We start from the raw sequence: 24,834 nt of genomic DNA on the forward strand, positions 1-24,834 counted from the left end.
GGCCGGACAGGAATTAACCAGAGAGCTCCCTGCTGAGGGAAAAAAGGACCCAGATGCTGAAAGCCAGACGAATGTGGCTTAGCTAAATAAAACCCAGCTCCACGATGACTCCTTTATCAGACCACACCCCCACCCCCCCCACCCCACCCCCACTGACAAGCTGCTGCCATGGACCTGGGACCAGGAAGCAGTGGGTTTACTGAGGATGCTCTGCACAGAGTGATGTAACAGCAGGGTCAGGTCACCCACAGGCCAGGAGCCCCAGTCATAAATTAGCTAACTATACACCCAGCCGGGGACACTCCCTTTGGAAACAACAAAAAAGACCTTTATGCAAAAAAGGCTCTCTGGATAACACAGGGTGGGTATAAATATATCTTAGCTGCCGGTGCGCTTATAACTTTGTGCAGTCAGTTGAACCTGAGACTCTCTGGCCCCAGAGAACTTGACGTCGCTGTTCTGGAACTCTCAGCCACCGTTGGCAAGAGCACTGGGTTAGAGGTGGTTCTGAAGGCGACAAGGTGCAAGTCTCCCTGTGTGTTTGTCCATCCTCTGCAGACGCAGGGCAACCAGCTGCGAGGTGAGTTGTCTTCATTTCTGGGGAAGCAACTGTTTCAAGAGGGTTTTGCTTCTTCCTGTCTGGGAAGGCCCTGAAAACTGTGGGAATTTTCTGCCTACAGAGATAAACTGGTGGAAAATCTAAGAAATGCCCACAGGAGGTTGGGCCATTTGAAAAGGGCATCTCGCTCAGATATTTTTCCTGCAAAATTTGCTACATTTCAAGGGAAACCATTTTTGGAAAATTCAGATTGGAGAGCGGGGAGGAATCCACTAAGAATTTTTACCCAGATTATCCTGTCCAGTCCTTATAAGGGGCACCTCTCTCCTGGAAGATGAATATTATTAAATCCATTTTACGGATGAAGAAATGAGTCTCGGGTAAATAAATTGATCCAGGTTATGTAACTAGTAGAGCCAGGACTTGAACCCAGGTTTGGGGGCCTCTAAGATTCTTCCATGGGCCACATCACACACTGCCTCCCAGGGCGGAGGGTTTTGCCATTGAGAAGGCATGCTGGGGGCAAGCCCAGACCCGACCTGGGCCTCTACTTTGCTGTCCCTTTTTTTTTTTTTTTTTGATAGAGACACAGTGAGAGAGGAAACACAAGCAGGGGGAGTGGGAGAGGGAGAAGCAGGCTTCCCGCCGAGCAGGGAGCCCGATGTGGGGCTTGATCCCAGGACCCTGGGATCATGACCTGAGCCGAAGGCAGACGCTTAACCAACTGAGCCACCCAGGTGCCCCAACTTTGCTGTCCCTTTTTCACCTTTTTTAAAGAAGGTGGTCTCAAATGTTGAGGGTTGAGTACATTTTTTCACAAACAATTCCACAAACAGTCTCACACAAATATCACTCCCTGCCCCCCATAAAAAAGGAGCAGACGGTAAGGTTGACAACAGTTGCAAAATCTTAAAGGCAGCTACAACTTGAGTGCGCTCTCCAATGACAGGTGTAACATGACAGTTGCTAATTAGACTGCTGGGAATGACCTTGCAGAACCAGGCATCCACGTTTCAACGAAAGTGGGCTCCTCCCCACCTTGCCCGAGGTTAGGGGGGCCAGCAGATCCCATTAAGGAGGTTCAAAGGGTACGTGCTTTGTCCTCGTTGAGCTATGCGGTTCAGTGTCTTTCCTTTAGATTGTTATGTGGCTTTGTCAAATTAAAACCCATGTCCATGGATTCCTAAATCCAATCTCAAAATAGGAACAGAGGTTGCAAGCAGGGATGAAGTGCGTGTTTAAGACTGTTTATGTCAGCTCTTGTACTGATTCTGTAATAAACTAACCATATCGAGGAGGCTCGGTTCTGCAAACTCTTCCTAACCTGACACCATCTCCTTCCCCTTCGTCAGCCCCACAGTGAAGAACCTTGGAGTTTAAATCCAGACAAGTGACCAGCTCTGCAAAGCCGTAGAGATGGCCTGTCCCTGGCAGTTCTTGTTCAAGGCCAGAGCCTACCGGTTCGACTTGACCAAGGAAACAGACATCAACAACAATGTGGGGAAAGCCAGCCAGGTCCCCTCCAGGTAAGCTTTGGCCTGCCGCCACCAACCGCTCGTCTCCCCCGGGCTCCCCTTCCCTGCTCTGCGCCGCCAGCTCAGAATTCCTCTCCCTGACTCTCGCTTCTCACTGGAGATCTGTTCTCGCCGGTAGCTTCTTGGATGTCCCTGTTGGAATTTAGCGCAGCCACTGTTTCGTGGACACCTCGTTGCGCCTGATACTATGTGAAGAAGGAAGGGACATGGCGGAGTCCTGCCCCTCGAGGATTCTGGAGTCTCTGGGGGAAGAAGACAGGAAGGGAATATGGAATATCTGACCTGAGAATGGGAGGCAGTGGGGGTCAGTGGTTAGAACCAGGGCAGCCTCCTGGCTGACGTTAGTTCGGATTCACTGGTGTGTATGCCTCATGAATAGTTTGATATTTTGAGTATCAACCTGGCGTAGAGTACCAGGATGTTAGGCAAGCCTTGTGCCAGGCTGCACGAGCTGGCCCTGGGCTGTCTCTCACCAGCTGTGTGACCTAGGGCAACTTAACCTCCCTGATGCTCAGACATAGTATGAGGACACCCAAGGGACCCGCCCCATAGTATGTTGAGGATGAAACGAGACTGTGCATAGAGAGGACTTGGCAGAGTTGCCCATACATAGCATAACTCAATTAATGTTAGGGTCATTATCATTGACCGGGCGCCCCGAGTTACTGAGTAACTCCGTGCCAAGATTATATGGGGCACTTCACCTGCATTGCCTCTCACCTGATCCCCACAGCGGCTCTGTGAAGTGTGAGTTATCGTCTCATTTTACAGATGAGGAAATAGAAGCCCTAAGAGGCGAGTGACTTCCCCCAGGTCACATGACTGGTCATTGATTTCCTCACGCACGCCCCCACCCGCCCCCAGTCAATCTGCAATAACATGATCCTATAAATCAGAACAAAGCCCCAGTCTGCACAGGACTGCCCTCGAGCCCCACAGCCCCAGAAAGCTTTCCCGTGGACTCCGGTGGGCAGCAGGGCCACCCTGACCGCACCTGCCAGAGGCTGCAGAAAAGCAGCAAGTTTAAGAGCAGGGGCTTGGAGATAAGCAGGTGGCTTTGCCACTTATTAGTCCTGTGGCCTTTGGCAAGTCCCCTAGCCGCCGAGCCTCGGTTTCCTCATCTGCAAGAAGGCGGCAGGAAGGCCTATTTCCTGGGGTCATGGTAAGAATTCAATGAGTTTTCATATGTAAACAACTTCACCCCGTGCCTGGCAGAGAGGAAATGCTCCATAAATGGCATCGGCAGCAGCTGTCACTGCTCTTGCTGAGGTCAGCGAGGACGAGGCTGAGCAATGTTAAACAGGTTCCCCTCTCAGGGCTTCCCAGAAGTGAGGTGGGCTCCGTGGGCCTGAAGAGAGGGTAGAATGTGGGGCAGAGGGATGAAGACAAGTAGCCAAGACATTCCAGGAAGGGGGCGGGGGGGGTGGCAAACCCTCAGAGACAGAAGCAAGCATGACTGTGCTTGGGGGGCCACCATAGGAGAGGCGAGGCAGGGAGCCACTGCAGATTCTTGAGCAAGGCAGTCCCCGTGTGGGTGTGGCTGGACCTGGAGGAGGGCGTTCTGGAAACCAGGCAGTCTGAGCTGTGGCGGCCACGAGACCGAGAGGTGAGAGCGCAGGGCTGGAGAGCCTCTAGGTGTCCTCCTGGTGCTTCAGGCGAATGGGGCAGACTTCCTTACTCCTCCCACGGTCTCAGGAGGTCACCAAATCATGCGTCCTTTCCTTCTCTTCACTTCCCAGCTGCAGCCCCTCACACTGGCTCTGACCTCTCTTACTCCACCTTGACTTCTAGCAAGCCATGCTCCTGCTCTAGAGTATGCAGTGGCTCCCCATGGCCTGTCACCACATTGAGACTTGACTGTGGCATTCTGTATGATCACCCCTCCCAGATGGGAAGGGGGGCATCCCACCTGCCCATTTCCCCAGAGCCCATACATAGCACGCGCCTCCCTCCACTCATCCAGAACCACTCGGCCCACCCCACCCCCCATCTTTTGAGATCACCCCGAATCCGCCTGGCCTACAGCCTTGAGCCCTGAGTCCCACACCTTCCACCAGCACTGACAGTTATTCCTGACCTGTGGTTTGGGACCATTCAGGAAACCTGAACTGTAGGTTGACTTGAGGCAAACTAGCTGACTCATCTTCTTAAGCTGGGGTGAGCTGGTGGGAGGACTCACACAGGTATTAGAGGCGCTGGAGAGAAAACATCGTGCCTTAATTCATTTATCCTCCTAACAATTCGTGAGGAAGGAGTTTTTGTTATTCTCTCACCATAGCATGAGGACACTGGAGCCTAGAAGATTTAAGTAATTTTTTTTTTTTTTTTGAAGATTTTATTTATTTTTATTTTGAGAGAGAGAGAGCACAAGAGGGGGGAGCGGGAGAGGGAGAAGCAGACTCCCCGCCGAGCAGGGAGCCCGATGCGGGACTCGATCCCGGGACTCCAGGATCACGACCTGAGCCGAAGGCAGCCGCTTAACCAACTGAGCCACCCAGGCGCCCCAGATTTAAGTAATTTTTAAGATCTCGCAGTTGGCAAAGTGACAGAGCCAGGAGCCAAACCCAGCAGTCTGGCTTATAACCACTACATCAAGCTGCCACTTCACGGTCCTGGGCATGTCCCGGCCCATGAACAATTATTCGCCGAGGGCTACTTACCTGGCATGGTGCTGGGGGTTTCAGAGATGGCCGTGAAGCCCTTCTGTCTAGCAATTAAACAAACAATAAGTTGAGTCATTTACTAGCTGCATACACAGCAGCTAAAAATAACAAGGCTTATAAAGTCCTTATTATGGTGTCAGTGTTGAGGCAGAGGAACTATTACTTCCCTTACTTTACAAGGTTGAGGGACTTACTTACTCAAGCTCGGCGCCTGGGAAGTGGTAGAGTTGAGGTTTGAACCAAGTCCAAAATAGTAACCTCTACACTCAGCGGGCTCTCCCTGAGGGCCTACTATGGGCTGAGAAAGGGACCAAGAAAAGAGACAGAATTCCTGCTGTCAGGGAGGGAATGGATGGGGGAAACGGTGCCTTCCTCTGCTTCGGTAGGCGTACAGGCAGAATGGGATGTTAAAAGAGCTTTCTATATGGCTGCAGAGGTGGGGCAGGCAGAGAGATAGACATGAGGTTAGAAGACAACGCGGGTGCACCAGAATCTCTTCTGCCGAGACCGCAGGGGGCCTGGCCTGGTGGTAGTGTGGGGAGCAGTGGAACGGGAGAAGGCCTTGGGGAGGAGGGAGGCCCAGCTGGACTGCTATCATACAGTGAGGAGGGTGGGGTGGGGAGGATGTTCCTGGAAAAGGAAGTAGCAGTACAAAGGGGATTTTAGCCTGAAGGCAATGGAGCCAATTAATATATTTTGATTTTAAAAAGGAATTTTCAAATCTGTTCAGATGTAATGAGACCAAGAACCTATTATATGTGACTCATGGTTCTCTATTTTATGTAAACAAATGATTAGAAAGTGAGCATGGGGTGTGTGCGTGTGTGCGTGCATGCGTGTGTGTGCGTGTGTGTTTTAGAGCAAAGGTAACTGTGGGAACACCCAGGTGAAGATACATGGCATTCTGAACAAGGTTGAGCTGCGTGTTGCTAGCCAGGCTGCAGTCGGCTCAGAATAAATAGGTACCCTCTTTCATTCCACTTTAATTCGGCTTTGGGATTAAATATAGTGGAGTACATGCAGGAGGGCCGCCTGTACTCTGAGGTTGAGGGCTACTGTTCTGTCCCTGCCTGGACCCTAGAGGTTATCCTGCTTCCAGTGTTGGGAGCAACTCAGATGGAGCAAAGTCGGGAGGCACCGTGCCTTTCAAGTAGCAAGGGCCAGGACCCCGGATCCCACCATGTCTCCCGCTAAACCTTACTCCAGCCCTGCGCTTCCTTTGGCTTCCTACCTGGCACCACACAGAAGATGCAGAAGAGAAATAGCACGCCTCGGGGCAGCCCTGTGAGATAAGAGAGCTTGAGATGTGGCCTGGGGGCTGCCGTGTGGTCTGGGGCAAGATCCTTAACTTCTCTGGGCCCCCAGCTGCCTTCTCAGTCACGAGGAAACAATACAGAACCGCCTTTTGGACTGGGTTTAGCAAGGGGTGGATGAAATAACAGGAAAGTTGGCTTTCTAAACTCGAAGTATAGTGGGAATCCTTATAAACCTTGCTGTTATTTCACAAGGATAAACAAAGCCGAGGCCGGCCGCGGAGGCCGGTGATCTTGGCCCGGAGATGGTCCAGGGGCGCGCCAAAGGCCGACATCCCTGCGGACGCCGAGGGGTGTAGAGGGCCAGGGGACGCAGCCCGGAAAGCGGAGGCGCGGGGCGACCGTCAGGCCCCGGGGCCAGGCGCAGGGTGAAGCCCGGGGTGGGGCCGCTCCCCCGGCTCGCTCCGCCCCGGGGCGGGGGCTGCGGGGTCCCGCGGCGATAAAGGGGCCGGGGCGGCCCGGGGAGGGGCGCCCTGGGAGCTGTGCCCGCGCCGGCGCCATGCGCGAGGGGCTGGGCGCTGCGTGCGAGGCCGTCCGGCCCCGGCTCTGCCGGCTCCTGCGCAGGATCCTGCGGCCGCAGCCCGTCTGCGGCCCCCGCCGAGCCAGGTACTCCCGCCGGGCCGGGTCCGCCTTGGGAGGGTGGCGGGCGGCTCGGCGCCGGGACCGGGCTCGAACCCCCGGGCGCGCGGCACTGACCCGCTGCGAGTCTCGGGTTTCCGTCAAAGTATGAGGGATGGAAGGATTCCGATGCGGATTTACTTAAATCAAGTGTTTTCCTCGTTTAGAACGCATCAGAGGTCTCAGTTCAGTAGGCACAAACGACCCAGGGAAAGCCCGCGTGCTCCCAGGAGAGGCGTCTATGCGGGCAGGAGTAGGAATCAGGGATGTTTCAGCATTTGGGAACTTTCTGGATGTTTCAGCACTGGGGCTGCTGCACCCTTTAGGACAGATAGGATTAAGAGAGCAGAGAGGTTCTTGTTTTACGAATTAGACCCATTTCCCAGAGCGCCCCCCTCCCCGTGTACGCAGTGGCGGTGGTCAGGAGTGGGAACTGCAAGGGAAGTCAGGACCCCCGTTACCACAAACAAGCCGCAGACCGCAGCTCCGACCTCAGCCATCCTCAGTCATCCGAGGCTTGTGGATAGTTCCTGGGTCTAAGCACCACACTCCAGCACTCTTTCTGATGGAAGGTTTTTAAGGGTCCACTGCTCCCACGAAGGACCACACAGGGCTGAGCATAGCTGTGGATTTAGCCAAATGGCAGTAATTGGGCGACAAGTATCCAGATCCTTAGTATGCTCACCTGGCTTCCAGCTCTCCCGTCTCTCAGCAGCTTGCCCAAAGAAATTAGCTACCTGGGGGAGAAGGGGACTGTGCATAGCTTTGTTTATTCGCTTTTCAAATTAAAAAAAAAAAAAAAGATTCCTGATTATGAAGGAATGCATGGTCATAGTTAAAGTTGGAAAATGCAGAAACCTATAAAGGAGAATTCAGATCGCCCATGCTGTCATCATTTAATGCTGGTCACTGTTAATATTTACTGGCATCTCCCCCAGGTGTTTTTCTATGCTTGCACATGCACGTGCACGCACACACACGGCATCAGACCATGTACACAGTTTGAGGCATTATTTATAATAGTGGAGAAACTGGACACAACCTAAATATGCAGCCATAGGCAATGGGTTCAGGCGGACTGTGGACCCTCTGTAGAGTGGATTTTCAGGTAGCTTTTTAATATTTGCGGGCAGTAGTTATGTGAAGTGTGCAGACAGTGTTTCTCCATCTAAACGTTACTGTGTACCAGTACGCTTCTCAAATTCTCCAGTCCTGTGGCCACAAGTAAGAAAAAGGAAGCAAGAACAAGCATTGTGGACGTGGGGGTGAGGGGTGAAGGCAAAAGATCAAGAGCAGCGAGGCATTGCCTCACTGAGGACCCCAGCCTCAAAGCATCTTCCGATTTAAGGAGCCCCGTGATGATCGCTCAGCTATGATGTACCTGTTCTGACTGTACAGATGACCCTATTTTGGCTTTTTTCTGGCGGGGCCCCCAGTTCGGACCAGCGGGGTGATGGCAGATGGTCACATGGAAGGTCCTTCACAAGGCTGTTGAATCACTCCATTCAGATAGACGTTGCTTTCTGATGCATACTTAGGTTCTCTTCAAGAGACACTATCTCTTTATAGTTATAAATCATGTAGTGCTATTAAAGTATGTAGTTAATTATATAATGTTAATTTAAATATGTAGTCATTACTTTTCCCAATAATTAAAGTAATACATGCTCATTCTTCACATTCTAACACATTACAAATATGTATAAAGTGGAAAATGAGAGGGTGCCCGGGTGGCTCAGTCAGTTAAGCATCTGCCTTCAGCTCAGGTCATGATCCCAGGGTCCTGGGATTGAGCCCTGCATCGGGCTCCCTGCTCGGCAGGGGGCCTGCTTCTCCCGCTCCCACTCCCCCCCCCCCCGCTCGTTCTCTCTCTCTGTCAAATAAATAAATAAAATATTTTTAAAATAAAATAAATATAAGCAACATATTTTTTAAAAGAGTCCTTGACTTCCAGATATCCTTACTGAGATATTTTTGAATGACATGATGTTTCAGATTTGCTTTGAAATGATAGCAGACGCTGGGAGAGTAGAGTTCAAATGAGATTGGCAATTGGGTGGGGTTGAATCTGAGTGAAGGGCCCATGGGGATTTATTACAGCATTCTTTCTACTTGTGTATGCTTAACATTTACTGTAAATAATAACAATTTAGAATAAATAAATAAACCAAGATAAATCAGGGGCTTTACATAAAAAGCCCAAGTCCCCCCAGACAAGTGGGTAGTGGGCAGTGCTGCTGGCCTGGGAGGGCAGGGTTGAAGGATCCATTCTCTGTGCACCTAGTCTCTTCCCACATTTGTACTTGGCTTTTGAGGGGGGCATCTTCCCAGAGCTTCTGTGGATCACCGTTTGGGCAGCTAGCTCTGGCTTAGCTCCCCGCTTTGTAGGGGGAAGGCAAGAGAAGAGGAGGAGGAAGGAGGGTGATGATGGTGGGGAGATTGGGTCTGACTGGCTGCGTCCCCCACCACATACACACATCCTCCTGACTAGCAGCTGAGAAATTCACTCCCACCCTCTGAGCCTCAGTTCCCCCACCCATCATATGGGGGCTTGGCAGGCGGGGCTCCAAGATCCCTCTCTGCCCTTAGATACTCTAACTCATGCTGGTTGTTTCCTTTTACAGTCTAGTGACACAGGATGACCCCAAGTATCATGGCCTCGGCAAGCACCGGAATGAGTCCCCCCAGTCCCTCACAGGGACGGTCAAGGTCAGTGAGTCACACGGGTGTGGGAAGCCCCTTCCTCCCTCGCCCAGGCAGATGTAGGCTGAGCAGCCTGGTGGGGACCCCCAGGGGCACAGGTAGGGGTGAGGAAGGGCCTTGGGAGAGTGGGATGATCCATGGTGAGCAGGAATAGTGGCCCCCGTGGTGCTATGGCCCCTGGATCGCTTGCCAGGGTGGGCCGGCCATTCATGGAGCCAGGGGTGGGACACCCCAACGTAATCCTGGACTCAGCAGCTAAGCCCCAGTCCCAGCCCCCAGCCTCTAGCCCCCAGGTTCCATCTTTCCTAAGAGCTTTGGACCTTAGCGTTCCAGAGAAGTGGACAGAGAAATGGGTGGGAGGTGGGATAGAAGATGGTTTCCATATTCTTCAATAACTCCAGGGAAAGCAGTGGTATCTTCTTCCTTGTCCTGATTTCTGTTCTCTGTAGTACTGGCTGTGACGATAGTCCGCCTTGAATCTAACCTCAGTCCCTCCTGTTGCAATTCTACTGAGGGAGCATTTGGCAGGGTCTTGGGTGAGGAGAGAAGCCTGGCCCGTGGCCCAGGCACCTGGAGCTCTTAGCAGGCACAGGCCCAGGTGTCCAGGCTGCCGGGAAAGGAGGAGGGACACAGAGCCACATCCTGACCTGGGTCCCTGCCCATAGCCCCCCACCCCAAGCCAAAATAGGGCCCAGGGGAGACCTGTGGGGCCCCAGGGTGGAGGCATTTGTAAATCCTTGGTGTTTTCCCCCTCTTAGACGTCTCCAGAATCCCTGATCAAACTGGATGCGCCCCCATCGGTCTGCCCGCGACATGTGAGGATCAAAAACTGGGGCAGTGGGATGACCTTCCAAGACACACTTCACCACAAGGCCAAAGGGGTGAGAAGTCTGTGGCTCAGGGAGAACCACCTTTGTCCCAAGCTGGGGAAGCCACTCAGGCCTTTAGTAGATCAAATGATGTCGCCCTGGGCAAACCAGACAGTAATCTGCTTGGGCACAGGGTGCTGGGAACAGAGGCCAGTGGTCCGCACAAATAACAGAAGGATGTAGATGATGTCAGCCCCCTAGTAGTCCCCTGATGGCTGCTGGATAGTCCAGGAGATGGGATAAAGGATCACAGGAAGAAATTCAGTCTTTTTTAGAGAGACCGCATAGTAACAGGGAGAATTTGTTTTTCTTTTTCTTTCTTTCTTCTTTTTTTTTTTTAAGATTTTATATATTTATTAGAGAGAGAGAGCATGCATGCACAAGCAGGGGGAGCAGCAGAGGGAGAGAGAGAAGTAGGCTCCCCACTGAGCAGGGAGCCCGATGCGGAGCTTGATCCCAGGACCCTGGGGTCATGACCTGAGCCGAAGGCAGATGCTTAACCGACTGAGCCACCCAGGCGCCCCCAGGGAGAATTTTCTAACAGAACTGCCCAAAGCTGGACTGAGCTACATCAGGAGATAGCGAACTCCCTGTCACTAGAAGGATTCAAGTGCTATTTGATAGGGAAATTGGAGAGGAGTTCAAGCAGCTAGTGAGTAGTTGGAGTTAGTGTCCTTCAAGGCTCCTTCTCCTAAGTGTCTTATTCTAACTATAGAAAGCGTTCTGATTGTAAAGTAGAAAGGAATTGAAAATTTCAAGACCTTGAAAGCGGAAGGATTTCCCATACTTTCTAAAAATTACCACAGTTAACATTTGGGTGTACTTCCTTCCAGCATTTTTTCTGTGCCATCCTCTGACTTTAGGATTTGTATCCTCTCCTTTCGGTTCATTTTGGCTGAATACCAAAAGTGTGTTCCCAGGAGCCACATCAGCCTCTTTAAATGAGAAGGTAGTTGAGATATTCCCAGAGATCAAGCTGTTGACTTGGCCCTGTGTCTGAGTCTGGTCGGGGAGCAGAGTCAGAGACTGAGCCCAAGGTGGTGGGAATAACCCTGGCTCATACCCACTTGGGTCAGCCAGTAGAGGAAAGGAGATGTGCATGGTGAGAAAGCTTGGTGGACCCCAAGGAGGAGGTGCCACAGGGGTGGAGAGGGGCAGCAGGGAGCTGGAACAGCTGGAGTGGAAGGAGGTGGCTAGGAGAGTTGGCCCAGAAGGAGGACCCCCATCAACACCTTCCTGAGGGGTCCAGCAGCCCCCTCACCTCCTGTCTCTCTCTTCCCAGTATCTTGCTTGCAAGTCCAAGTCTTGTCTGGGAGCCATCATGAACCCCAAAAGTTTGACCAGAGGACCCAGGGACAAGCCTACCCCCCCAGACGAGCTCCTACCTCAAGCTATTGAATTTGTCAACCACTATTACAGCTCCTTCAAAGAGTAAGTCTCACTTGGGCTGGATCGCTACGGCCCCCTTTCCCCAAGCTCTTCGGTGTCCCATCATTTCCCTCTGACCCCAGGCCCTTTCCCTTCCCAGATTCACAATGGAGCCAGGGCTCAAGTACAGTTTTCCGAGGGGAAAGACCAGAGTCAGTTCTCATAATCGTAAGAAAAAGAGGCATAGCAATAGTGGTTAAAAGTGTGGGCCAGGAGTGTAGCTGTTTGACTTTGAATCCTGGCTGCACCAGTAACCAGCTTTGTATCCTTGGGGAATCTGCTCACCCTCTCTGCACCTCAACTTCCTCATCTGTAAAAATGGAGTGAGAATAGAACCTGGCTTAGAACAGCATCTTAGCACTGAGTAACCTTGACAATGAGCTGATATGTACCCTTTCATTATGAAATGTTTGAAAGAGAAAGGACTTCGGGGACCACCTGGTCAAACCCTTCTCCATCAAGGGTGAACAGGGAAGCCCAGTCCCAGCTAGAATCCATGCCGTCTGACTTGGAGAGGGCAGGTCATGCTCTTTGCACTGAACTCTGTGGGGTTCTGTATTCCTGGGTTTCATAAAATATATGACTATTAACGGCATGGATGCCACTGATGTCAACCCTGGCTGTGCATAGAGTCACTTGAGGACTTTGCAAAATGCTGATGCCAGGGTACCCTGGACCAAGGGCATCAGGATCTCAAGAAGTGTGGAGGGGGCAGGGCTCTGTGTTCCCTAAAATCTCCTCTGGCGACTCTAATATAGAGCTGGGTTGAGTAACCTGTTGGGACTTGGCTGCCCTATTTGCTATGTAACCACAACCTCTATAGGAGTGCTTTGTGGCTAGGAGGTTCAAGATTCTTGGGCTGTCAGCTCTGTCAATGACTAATGAGCCTTTCAGGGTCTGGGAATTCTCCGGATGGGCCTCACTGGGCCACGGTATCAATACTGACATTCACTGGGCACTAAGTATGTTCCGGGCCCTGCATAAGTGCTTTGTGAGCAATGCTCACCACAACTCTATGAAAGGAGTATCATTAGGATCCTCCCCATTTTACAGACACCTGTAGGAACTCCCCCATTTTACAGGAACTGAAGCCCACGGATGAAGTAATTTGCTTGAAGTCAGAAGTTTGGGAGTCCCACAGCTGGGATTTGAACCCAGGCAGTTTGGCACCAGAGCCCCTGCTTTTAACCTGTGTTCTAGCATCCAGCTTTTTGACCTTGAAGGTTCCAACTTCAAGCTGGACCTGGGAGGTCCTGCTGGCATTTGGAAGGCACTGGGTGGGTGTTAGCCCGGGGAAGTCACCGGCTTGCTCTTGGTGGTGTTCAAACCCACTTGTTTCTCACAGATGGAAGGCCCGTTTCTCAGTCCCAAGTCCAAACCTTGAACCCATCAAGAGGTCCTGGGGGGTGTGAGTGACAAATGGCTGTCCATCCCCACGATCACACAGAGTTGCAGACGGCTCGCAGGTTCGGTCTTTAGCGAAAGAAGGAGTGTGTAGTTAGAAACTGTAACTTGCTGAATCTGTTCAGATCCGTTCACTGATGCCAAAAGCTACACTCTTTCTCCAGAACTCATAGGCATTATAGCATCTGTAGTGCCTCGGAAGTGCGACTCTATGAAAACAGTGGTAAAATATAAAACTCTAAAGGAAAATCGGGGGGGAAATGTGAAGAAGAACCTTTTCCTACATAGTCACATATTAACACCAGGGAGTGGGCTCAAGGTATCCGTGTTCTGGTGATTACTACGGTGTCCGTGCTTGGACTCAGACTGGGGAGTCTTGCTAGAAGTTTGTGGGGTGGGGGGAGGGCTCCCAGTGTGGCAACAGCAACCTCACCCAGCAGGTCCTTATGCCAGGAGTGTCCTTGCAGATAAAGAGCCCCAAATGTTTGGTCTCTGAGCTTTTTTCTTTTCTTTTCTTTTTTTTTTAAAGATTATCTATTTATTTATTTGACAGAGAGAGACAGCGAGAGAGGGAACACAAGCAGGGGGAGTGGGAGAGGGAGAAGCAGTCTTCCCGCGGAGCAGGTAGCCCGATGCGGGGCTCGATCCCAGGACCCCGGGATCATGATCTGAGCCAAAGGCAGACGCTTAACGACTGAGTCACCCACGCGCCCCTGAGCTTTTTTCTTTAATGAAGGAAGAGCCGTCAAGACACTCTTCGTCCATAGAAAGGCCATTCTGTTCGGAGTTGTCCACTCTCCTTAATCAGGAATTCAAACATAGTGTTGTTTGTTGCCATTTCAAATTGTCTTTGATGTTGATTGGAAATTTCAAGGTTGCTCTGTGTGTGTGTGTGTGTGTGTGTGTGTGTGTGTGTGTTTCAAAGCCTCTCTGACTGAATCCCTCCCTGGGGGATATTTTTGCAGCCTGGGAGGGGTGAGGAGGAAGAGTTTAGAAATCTCCCCTGGGAGTGCTGGCTGAGCAGGGCAGAGGTTGAGAAAAGGCACGCTCAAGAGGGGTCTGTGAGGTTGGACCATGCTGTGGAGGGCTCCTTCCTGAATAGGCCCTGGGGCCCTGCAGGCTGGGTCCTGAACGCCCATCCCAGTTCAGAGAGGCGTGGGCAGGCCCTCAACATCTCTGCGCTTGCAATCCCCCCTAGGGTGGAGGGTGGAAGGTTAAGAGCTGGGCTTGGCATCGGGGCACTGTGAATCTGAGTCCTACCTGCTCTTTATCACACTTATGTTCCTGGGCCGGTACTTAACCTACCAGAGCCTTCATACCCCAGACTATAAAATGGACACAAAAGCGCCGCCCTCACAGACTCAGTGAGACCCTGACTGTGAGTGGCGTCGCCCAGTACCTGGCTCAGAATGGGTACTCAGTACACGGGAGCTGGCATGGGAGGGACCGCTCATCTCTGGACCATGGGATGGTGGCCAGAAGGCAGCACGTGGCTGTGACTTGACTTGATGGGTCTTTCTCTAGTCTTTCAAGTGTCTGAGGATTGCACTCCTTGCAGATGCTTGCCAAGCTGAGATGAAAAGGATTGGAGAAAAAGCACCTGGAAACAAGGGTGCCAACACGATCAGGACCTGCTAGGTAACTGGCAGGAGTCAGTGGAGAGATGAAAATGTGGGCTCCCTGTTCAAAAATGATGAAGAATTTCAAGAATTTCAAGACAGGGACAAGAGAGCATTAAGCCAAGCCTGGAGCCCTTCTGAGCTTGGGGCTGGGGTACCACACCTGTGAAGCCGGCCCCAGAGGGGGATGGTTCTCTATCAGGGACATCTTGCCCTCCTGGTAGCGGAGCTCAGTTCCTGCTTCTGTGCATTGAATGAATCCCCATCTAAGGCCATCTCATTGTTGATCTTCCTGCTGTCTTCCTGTCCCCCAGGGCAAAAATAGAGGAACATCTGGCCAGGGTGGAAGCGGTAACAAAGGAGATAGAAACAACAGGAACCTATCTGCTGACGGCGGATGAGCTCATCTTTGCTACCAAGCAGGCCTGGCGCAACGCCCCCCCGCTGCATCGGGAGGATCCAGTGGTCCAACCTGCAGGTGGCCTTCCTTAGACCCGGGCAGGGAAGGAAACGGGGGGGCGGGCAGGCCCTGAGCAGGTGGCTCTGAGCAGTCGGGAGGGACTCCCCGGTTTTCTCTTCACGTTCGTGACCATGAGATGGGGATTCGTAGGGCTCCCCCGGGAAGTTTAGAATCTGATTTCAGCACAGGATTTCTAACAGGTCTTTTGTCTCACATTAAACACAGACATAAAACCGAACCTGTTGAGACCCTGGTGCCTCAAGAGAGGACTGTTTGAATCCTTGGCTCCTAGGAAACACTGTCTTTATCCTAGCCTTCTAGGCGGCTTTACCTTGGGGGATCATTCATTGCTGGATAATATGGAAATCGCTGGGACAGGGAAGTTGATGAGAAATGCCAGTGAAACCAACATGGGCTGAAAGAAAACGTGCCGGGAGCCTGGTGTAAAATGGGCTGATGTTGTAGAGACACTAGGTTAGGGCTGTGGGAATCCCCACTCACATGCTCGAAAGTCAGGTTTTCTTGGGATTTGGGTTTTGATAGGGCTTTCCAAGAGGGGTTGCCTGGGCTCCCGCAGGACAGCAGGAGAAAGGCTGGACGGGGGAGACCTGAGACGGGAGGTGTTGATGCAGAGAAGAGAACGCTCTCCTCTGCTCGGAGTTTGGGTGGTGGGCGACGTTCAGGCCACTCCCCCGGTCCCTCATAACGTAGCTTCTGATCAACCCTGGGACCTCTGTCCTCACGGTCCTTGATGGTCTGGGCTGGGTGGGCTGTGTGCAGGTCTTTGATGCCCGGAGCTGTTCCACTGCCAAGGAAATGTTCGAGCACATCTGCAGACACCTGCGTTATGCCACCAACAACGGCAACATCAGGTGAGTGCACCTTTCCCGGGGCTGCCGCTGGGGCCCACCCTGCCCCGGAGTCTGAGCCAAAGGATGCAGATGGGTTTAGGGGAGGCTTCCCCAGGAGAAGCCAGGGAGAAAGAGAAAGGAGAAAGAAACAAGCTTCTTCGGCAAGCCTCCATGAGCTTAGCCCCTCTTCCTAGCCCATGTCCTTGGTTTCCTTCTGACTTGGAACCATTTGGACGGGATGGGGGATCTTTAAGAAGCAACATCTTCATTGCTCAAGGTCAGGCTCCCCGCTTTTTAGAAGGGATGAGAGGTTAGTTTTGCAGCTCAAGGCTCCAATGTGTCATTTTTCTTAGAACTGGAGAGTCACTGCTCATCAGTACCCACCCCCGCCCCAAACCTTACCTTCTTCTACCCCCAACCAAAGAGGTCAAGGCTGATAGGACTGAACAACCCATTCTGTCATTCATTCATTTTTCTGTTCAGCAAACAGCGCCCATATAATGGGGACCCAACCCATGACTAGGCATGGCAGTGGGGTGGGGCCAATACAGAGGTGACTAAGACTTAGGACCCTGCTCCAGCCCACTGTGAACCTATGCCTGGCTCTAGACAAGCATCCCGCTAACTGGACTGCATGAGAGAAAGGTGCAGCAAGGGAAAAGGCTGGGACAGCTAACCCCGCCCAAGGGATGGGGAATGTTCCTGGAAGGGGTGGTCCCTGTATTGGTCTCAAAGGAAGAGGAGGCGCCAGAAGGAGAAGAAGGAGAGAGAGAGGGTATGTCAGGAAGGGAGGCAAGGTTACACTGAGGCCAGTGAGAGCCTGGCATGTTGTGTTGCTGTAGGAGTTTGGTTCAGTTAGGTCAGGTGCAGGGGGATGGGGAGCGGGAAGACAGGGGGCAGAGGGGGACCTGGGGAGGCTGGCTGGGAGCCCCTACTGAAGCCGAGGAGTAAATGGCACTGTCCTTGTCTTGGGGAAGGTCGGCCATCACTGTGTTCCCCCAGCGGAGCGATGGGAAGCATGACTTCCGGGTCTGGAATGCTCAGCTCATCCGGTATGCCGGCTACCAGATGCCGGACGGCACCATCCTGGGGGACCCCGCCAGCGTGGAGTTCACTCAGGTTCGGGATCCAGCCTTGGCGGCTGACAGAGTGGAGCCAGAGGGGTCAAGGGGCCTGGGTCAGTGGACTCATTTGGGCCCGTCTTGCCCGCAGCTGTGCATCGACCTGGGCTGGAAGCCCAAGTACGGCCGCTTCGATGTGGTGCCCCTGGTGCTACAGGCGGATGGCCAGGACCCTGAGTTCTTTGAAATTCCGCCTGACCTTGTGCTCGAGGTGCCCATGGAACATCCCAAGTAAGCAGGCGGGGGTGCTGGGCTGTGTGTCAACGTGCATGCTCCATCCCTTCCTTGGGGAGATCTCAGTCCTCAGGCCCCTCCTTGCCCGCAAAGCCCAGCCAGCAGCAGGCGGTGTGCAAAAGGGCTGGCTCTCAAGGCTTGCCTTGTCGACGCTTGCACAGCAACCCCGGACTTGGGTCTTGGGCCTCAGACTTAGGAGGATATGTTGATGATGAGGGGGAAGCAGAGGCTTAGACAGATGGGGCCCTAGGAACTTGGAAAGCAGTGACCTTGGGAGAGGAACCCTCAAAAGGCTCTATCATTCTCACACTGAGCAGCCCAGGCCTCTTGTCTTCCTGCCAGCTCTCTCAACTACCCCTCTTCGTACTGTGGTGAAACTATAGGGCCATAGTGACTTCTGGGGCTCATCTGGTTCAGCCTCTGCTCTGGGCAGCAATCATCATCACAAAAACTCCTTATATTCCTTATATTGAGACTCACTGTGTAGCAGGCACTGAGCTGGACTCTTCTTTTTGTCCCTTGCATACGCTGAACTCAATCCCACCTCAGGGCCTTTGCATTCGCTATTCCCTCTGCCTGACATGCCTTTTCCTCGGAAATTTAAAGGATTCATTTCTTCTTGACAATGAAGTATTTCCTGAATGTCACCCCCTCTGAGAAGCCTATCCTGAACACTCAATCTAGAGCAGATACTCTCACCTTCTGTCTACCACATCACCTTGCTATTATTTTTCTATTCATCTGTTCACTTGTTTATAGTCTAGACTCTAGTCTGTAAGCTCCTTGAGAATAGGGATCCTGCCTTTCTTTTTTTTTTTTTTTTTTAAAGATTTTATTTATTTATTTGAGACAGAGAGAATGAGATACAGAGAGCATGAGAGGGAGGAGGGTCAGAGGGAGAAGCAGACTCCCTGCCGAGCAGGGAGCCCGATGCGGGACTCGATCCAGGGACTCCAGGATCATGACCTGAGCCGAAGGCAGTCGCTTAACCAACTGAGCCACCCAGGCGCCCGGATCCTGCCTTTCTTGTTCAGTTATATATCCCTAACACCTGAAGGGTACCTGGCACATAGTAGGTGCTCGATTACAAATATTTCTGGAATAAATGAATTTACAAATGAGTGATACCATTATCTTTATAGTAAACCCATGAGTTTGGTGCTAGTATCTCTATTTTACTGGTGGGGTTACTGAGGCTCAGAGAGGCTAACTCACATCCCAAGGTCACACAGCTGATAAGCAGTAAAGAAGAACTTGAACCTGGGCTTTCTGACACTAGAGTCCTTAACCGCTGAGTTATGTTGGGTTCTCTGCATTTAGCATGGTGCCTGTCACATGCTTGTTGCTTAACATATCTTTGCATGAACGAGCGGGTAAATGAATGCATAATTAATGAATGATACCTACTGTGCCCTGTTCCCCTCTCCAGGTTGGAGTTGGGAAGGAGTTTTCTTGCTTGACTCTTTTTCTGAAGCCTTTTTTGTCGGTGGGGGTGGAGGGAGAGGGTGGGCAATAACGCAGGCCCCAGTGACCACTGGCTCTGCCTCCCTGCCAGGTATGAGTGGTTCCGTGAGCTGCAGCTGAAGTGGTACGCCCTGCCTGCAGTGGCCAACATGCTGCTCGAGGTGGGTGGCCTCGAGTTCCCAGGGTGCCCCTTCAACGGCTGGTACATGGGCACGGAGATCGGGGTCCGGGACTTCTGTGACGTTCAGCGCTACAACATTCTGGAGGTAACGGGGCCCGGTGGGCGGGGCCAGCTGCAGATGTGGGTCCGTCCAGGGGGTTCGTGAGGACCAACTCACCCCATCACTCTGCCTCTGCAGGAAGTGGGCAGAAGGATGGGCCTGGAAACGCACAAGCTGGCCTCACTCTGGAAGGACCGGGCTGTCATTGAGATCAATGTTGCTGTGCTCCACAGCTTCCAGGTACGTCGTGTTCTGTGAGTCTAGAGACTTTCTGGTCAGAAGGTTATCTGGTCCAACCGCTCATCTCATGCTTGGTTCTCCCCTGACAGCATTGTCCATTTTTTATATGCATCACACTAGTATTGAGCACCTAGTTTGTGCTAGGCGCTGGGGATGCAGACAGATAAGCCCTCCTACTCACACTGGGTCTTCTAGTGTAAACTTGAATGCTTCTAGCAACAGGCAACTCCTTACCTTTCAAGACTTGTCCATCCCCGAGCTTGAGCACTGAATCCTATTCCCTCTCCATTTCTCAAGGACTTTACTCCTAAAAATTCTGCCCCCCTTCTTCTGTCTCATCAGTGTCTTCCTCTCTGCTGGATCATTTTCAGCAGTGACCAATAGGCTGTAACAGGTCCCATCTCCAAGAAAGAAATGACCAGCTAACCAAATAAGTCCCCCAGCTACTACCTTGTTTTCCTGCTTCCTTTTACTGCTAACCCGCTGAAAGATCTCACTCCACATCCTCGTCCTCCAGCCACTCCAGTCAGACTTCTGTCCTCTACCGCTCTTCTGGTCACTCTGGAATTCTTGCTGTTTTCCAAACTCACCAAGATGGTTCCCACCTCAGGGCCTTTGCACTTGCTTTTCCCTCTGCCTAGAACACCCTTCCCACAGATCATCCCATGACCCCCTCCTTCCCTTCATCCAGGTCTCTATGGTCGCCTCCTTAGAGTTGCTCTTCCTGACCACACCATGGAAGACGGCACCCTTACCCCAGCTCCATCTCATCCCTCTCTCTTCTTCGACTCTGTCTTTATTTTTCTTCATAATTCTTAACTAGCTCCTGACATCACATAGTACATCTACTTCATGCCTTTCTTAGGGCTGGGCCTTGTCACTTTTATCCACTATTCTATCTCTAGAGCGTAGAAGAATGTCTGGCCATTGTAGATACGGGAAGAAATATGTATTGAATGAATGAGAGCCCGTGTCCACATGAGCAGGGGCTGCCCTTGTTCTGCTGAGCGACTGTACGCACCCCATGGGCCCACACACGGGTTAGTACTTGTGTGGGACTGAGCCTTCTGGTCTGTCTGCTGCTCTTACTCATATGAACGTTCCCCTTCCTTTTGGGAAGGAGGCAGAGGATGTGTGAAGATAGTACCGTAGAGGCTGAAACCATCTCCCCAAAGCTGGCAGATGCCCTGAAAGCCAGACCACTAGGAAGACAGTCCTTTATTCATTCTGCAAAACGTATTGAACATTTTGCATGTGCCGGGCACTAGGCTTGGCCAAGGATGTGAGTGGTGAACAAAATAGACAAAAACCCTTTCCTTGTGGAGTGGAGTAGGGAGTTGACATTAAACAAACATTGGTGAATATTTACAATTGCACAGCTTCCCAGGGCTGGTCACCCCATAGGCAGGTGAAGCTTGTGATTGATTGTTACGGGGGGCCTGAGGCAGAACAGGAAGAGCCCCCTGGGGATGGCCCAGCTCAGAAGGACCCTGCTGCCCGTGGACCACACATCCTGACTCCTGGGGGCTCTGTGCACCAGCCCTGTCACTGCAGGATGCAGATATGTCCCAGAAAATCTGCTGATCCTCAACTGTCTCCTGATCATTGCTGACCACATCCCTCCACTGCTAGAGAGTCTCCAGGACTTCCTCATCACCCTCTTTTAGGATAAGCTTCCTCATCTGTAAAAATGGAAATAAATAGTAGGACCTTCCTCACTAGGTTATTGTAAGAATTAAATGAAAATGTATGCACAACACTGAGCTGTGCTGCCTGGTCCCTAGCGAACACTCAGTAGGCCTTAGTCTTTTTTTTTTTTTTAAAGATTTTATTTATTTATTTATTTGAGAGAGAGAGAAACAGCATGAGAGGGGATAGGGTCAGAGGGAGAAGTAGGCTCCCCGCCGAGCCGGGAGCCCAATGCGGGACTCGATCCTAGGACTCCGGGATCATGACCTGAGCCGAAGGCAGTCGCTTAACCAACTGAGCCACCCAGGCGCCCAGTAGGCCTTAGTCTTATTGTTCTTATTATTTATTATTACTGTCATCAGCTTCTGAGCTTACAATTGGTCTGGCACCTGCTTGTAGATGTGTAAGATCGCGAAAGACCCGATGAGCCCTCCATCAGCAGGCTGCTCTTGGGCCTCCGCCTTGACTGGGGCAGTGTCCACCTCCAGGAATGCCCATGCCCTGCCTAACTCTGCCCATCTCTTAGGACTTACTTCTGCTTATGGGACGCCTGGGTGGCTCAGTCAGTTAAGCATCTGCCTTGGGCTCAGGTCATGATCTCGGGGTCCTGCGATCGAGCTCCATGTTGGGCTCCCTGCTCAGCGGGAGCCTGCTTCTTCCTCTCCCTCTGCCACTCCCCCTGCTTGTGTTCTCTCTCTCTCTCTCTGTGTCAAATAAATAAATAAAATCTTAAAAAAAAAAAAAAGACTTGCCTCCACTTAGAAGTAGCTTCTGGAATCCCCTCCTTCTCCCCCAGGCCTGTGTCTGAGCTCAACCCCCTCCATCCCCCAGCAGCACCTGCACTCTCCTCCGTTATATCTCATAGCAGACCACAGGGACAGCCAACTTCCACTGCCTCCCCTCCTTAGAATATAATCTAATGCGGAAAAGGGGCCTTGCGTTCACCTCTGTAATACCTGTGCCTGACGCACTGCCCTAGCAGACAGAAGTAAGGATGGCAGCTAACGCTTACTGCGCATGTCCTGTGCTTTCAAGGCTTAATGAGGTTCAGCAGCTAATAGCCAAGGTCATACGGCCAATAAGAGGCCACGGTTTGAATCATGACATTAAACAAATGTCTCTTGACTCGATGAGTTGCCCCAGACAGTGAGGGGTGTGGCTGCCTCTGTTAGATCATTCCAGGAAGGCTTAGACCCCTTGGCTTTTAATTTTAGGATGTGGGACATGGTGGTGATTTGTCTTCCGTACACACTATGGTTCCCCCCAACACTCAGTCCTCTCCAGAGATGTCTAGTTCCTTCTTGGCTGGGAGAGCCACATTCTCAGAGAAGTGACTCCTGCAACTCTCTACTAACAAGTGGCAAGAAGACTTCGTGGTTGTATTTATCAGCATCCAGAGGGAGCCATTTGTTGGGAGTTGGGGGAGACTTATAGGTGTGGCCTGAGAACTGACACTGTCCCTAGAGGGCCGGGGGGGGGCCACCATGTGACGTGTGGGCCCACCATGGCTATGGTGATTTCTGGGGCTCCTTAGGAGGCTCCGAAAGTGTCTTCCACTTGGGTATTTATTTTTAGCAGCAAGGAGGTAGCCAGGGGCAATGGCTGTCCCATTTTACTGAGTGCCCGGCCTTTCCATCTTGGGAACCCTGCAGCCGACCGACCGTGCTCCTGACTCCCCCATCCCTTGCCTCAACCCCCCCTCTTTGCCTCCTTCTAATTCAGAAGCAGAATGTGACCATCATGGACCACCACTCAGCTGCAGAGTCCTTCATGAAGTACATGCAGAACGAGTACCGCTCCCGAGGGGGCTGCCCGGCTGACTGGATTTGGCTGGTCCCCCCGATTTCTGGGAGCATCACTCCTGTGTTCCACCAGGAGATGTTAAACTATGTCCTGTCCCCTTTCTACTACTACCAGGTAAGGCAGGGCTTTCCTCTCCTGTCTGTCTTGGGAGCTAAGGGGTAGAGAGAGTGTGTCTGTAGGTGTGTGCGCGTGCATGAGCGTGCGTGTGCACAAATGCACGCATGTGTATGCTCACTCGTGCAGGACCCACGGGGAAGGGTCGGGGACACAGAGCCCTCTGCTTTTCAGGCTGTAGTCACGGATGCTGAGCAGCGTTTGTTCCCACAGAGAGTGGGACTTCAGGAAAGACCTTTTATTCTACCTTCAGGGGCCCATTGCTTTGCTGGGGCTTACACTTCTGAGGCTGACCACCATTACCCCCACCTGTAGAGAGTCAGAGCCCATCATGGTGAAGAGCTTGGCTCCCGGGTCAGAGACGCCTGTAGGCGACTCTGCCACTTCCTAGCTGTAGGATCTTGGGTGGGTCTTTTCACCCACGTGAGCCCTGCTGTTCTCATCTCTAAAAGCGATGAGCATTATTAGCTCCACGATAGGAGGATCCCACAAACTGGTGGATGCCCAACCTAGAACGTACTCTATCACCGTTACCTGTTGAAACCAGTTCATTTTTTGTCAAAAAAGGACTTTGGTTTGATTTGGGGAAGAGCTTCCTTACTTTAAGATGCTAAGTAGCAGATCAGGGTGACTGTTCGCTGGGGACAGTTTGTAGCTGCTGTGGTAGCACCTCCTTTTCCTCTCAAAGGAGGAACCCAGTTTGGACTCTACATCATATGACCTGCCTAGTAATTAGACACTAAAACTGGAAGCGAAGTGGGGACTCTTCCTTCTGGGGAGACACTAATGGAGAATAAGCCAGCAGACCCCCCGGTGTGGGCAGGCTCTAAGCTGGCCACTGGGGCTGTAGCTCCGAGGGAGACAGAGCCCCAGTCCTCCCCAGTGGGGCACTCAGGGAGCCCCGCCTCACAGAGGGCACGAAGGGTCCTCTATCTTCCTCGCATCCCCACACCAGAGCCGAGCCAGGGCCCACCTGCCCTCATATACGTGTGCCTTCCTGTCTGAAGGTGGAGGCCTGGAAAACCCACACCTGGCAGGACGAGAAGCGGAGACCCCGGAGAAGAAAGATTCCGTTCAAAGTCTTGGTTAAGTAAGTGGGAGCGGCTGGTGCTGAGGCCTGAACGTCAGCCCTTCCTTCCAGGCGCTGCCCTTCTCGGTCTCGACGGGCCGGGAACCAAGAGACATGGAGATCTTTATGGAGGATGGTTCACAGGGGTCCAGATGCCAAGGGGGATCACCTGCCGCCGTTGGCCCAACCTTCCCTGTCCTCCATTCTCCCCAGGGGCTGAGTGGTGGGTTGAGCGGGTGAAGGGAGGCGAAGGGCCACGGGTCAGGGTCAGTAGCTGGTAAGAAACGTGCATTCCTTTCCCTCATCCTGCCACACTTTAAACACTGTCCCTCTCCTGTTCTCCTGGGGCCCCCATGTTCCTCTGGAAGGCTGAGTCAGCACAGTGTCTGTCTGTCTGTCCACACAGAGCTGTGCTCTTCACCTCCATGCTGATGCGCAGGACCATGGCGTCCCGAGTCAGGGCCACAATCCTCTTTGCGACGGAGACAGGAAAGTCTGAAATGCTGGCCCGGGACCTGGGGGCCTTGTTCAGCTGTGCCTTCAACCCCAAGGTAGCCGGCTTAGCTGGACATGGGCCTTTTTTCTCTGCCTGCGTACAGACAAGTTGGCAAAAGTTAAAATGGTTGCTCTGCTCCTGAATGTCCCAGAGCCTTGGATGTGCTGATCGTACATTGTAAATTTGTGACAGAAGGATAGGTGTGTGTCCAGGGATTCCCAAATTTACATAGCACACAACTTTTCCATGGTGTTCCAGGGAACACAGTTTGAGAAATGCTCTCCTAACCCAAGTCGCAACATCCGTGAGCTCCTGTAGATGGATTTTATTCCTATTTACTCAACACCTTCCCTACAGGGCA

At 52.2% G+C, this 24,834-nt stretch overlaps 1 protein-coding gene across 1 annotated transcript in view; it reads left to right on the forward strand.

Annotated features, from left to right (window-relative positions):
- Positions 1–1,975: 1,975 nt before the first annotated feature.
- NOS2 (nitric oxide synthase 2) overlaps positions 1,976–24,834 on the forward strand; it is a 36,327-nt gene continuing 13,468 nt past the window's right edge. The window contains 14 exon segments of the mRNA XM_021703959.2: positions 1,976–2,085; positions 9,313–9,397; positions 10,150–10,272; positions 11,543–11,691; positions 15,026–15,149; positions 15,151–15,189; positions 15,952–16,043; positions 17,000–17,141; positions 17,235–17,374; positions 18,933–19,107; positions 19,201–19,302; positions 22,714–22,908; positions 23,916–23,998; positions 24,384–24,528. Of these exon segments, the coding sequence (XP_021559634.1) occupies positions 1,976–2,085; positions 9,313–9,397; positions 10,150–10,272; positions 11,543–11,691; positions 15,026–15,149; positions 15,151–15,189; positions 15,952–16,043; positions 17,000–17,141; positions 17,235–17,374; positions 18,933–19,107; positions 19,201–19,302; positions 22,714–22,908; positions 23,916–23,998; positions 24,384–24,528 (1,704 nt within the window).

Source organism: Neomonachus schauinslandi, chromosome 15 (assembly GCF_002201575.2).
Source record: "Neomonachus schauinslandi chromosome 15, ASM220157v2, whole genome shotgun sequence".
In the NCBI taxonomy this organism is placed as follows: Eukaryota; Metazoa; Chordata; class Mammalia; order Carnivora; family Phocidae; genus Neomonachus; species Neomonachus schauinslandi.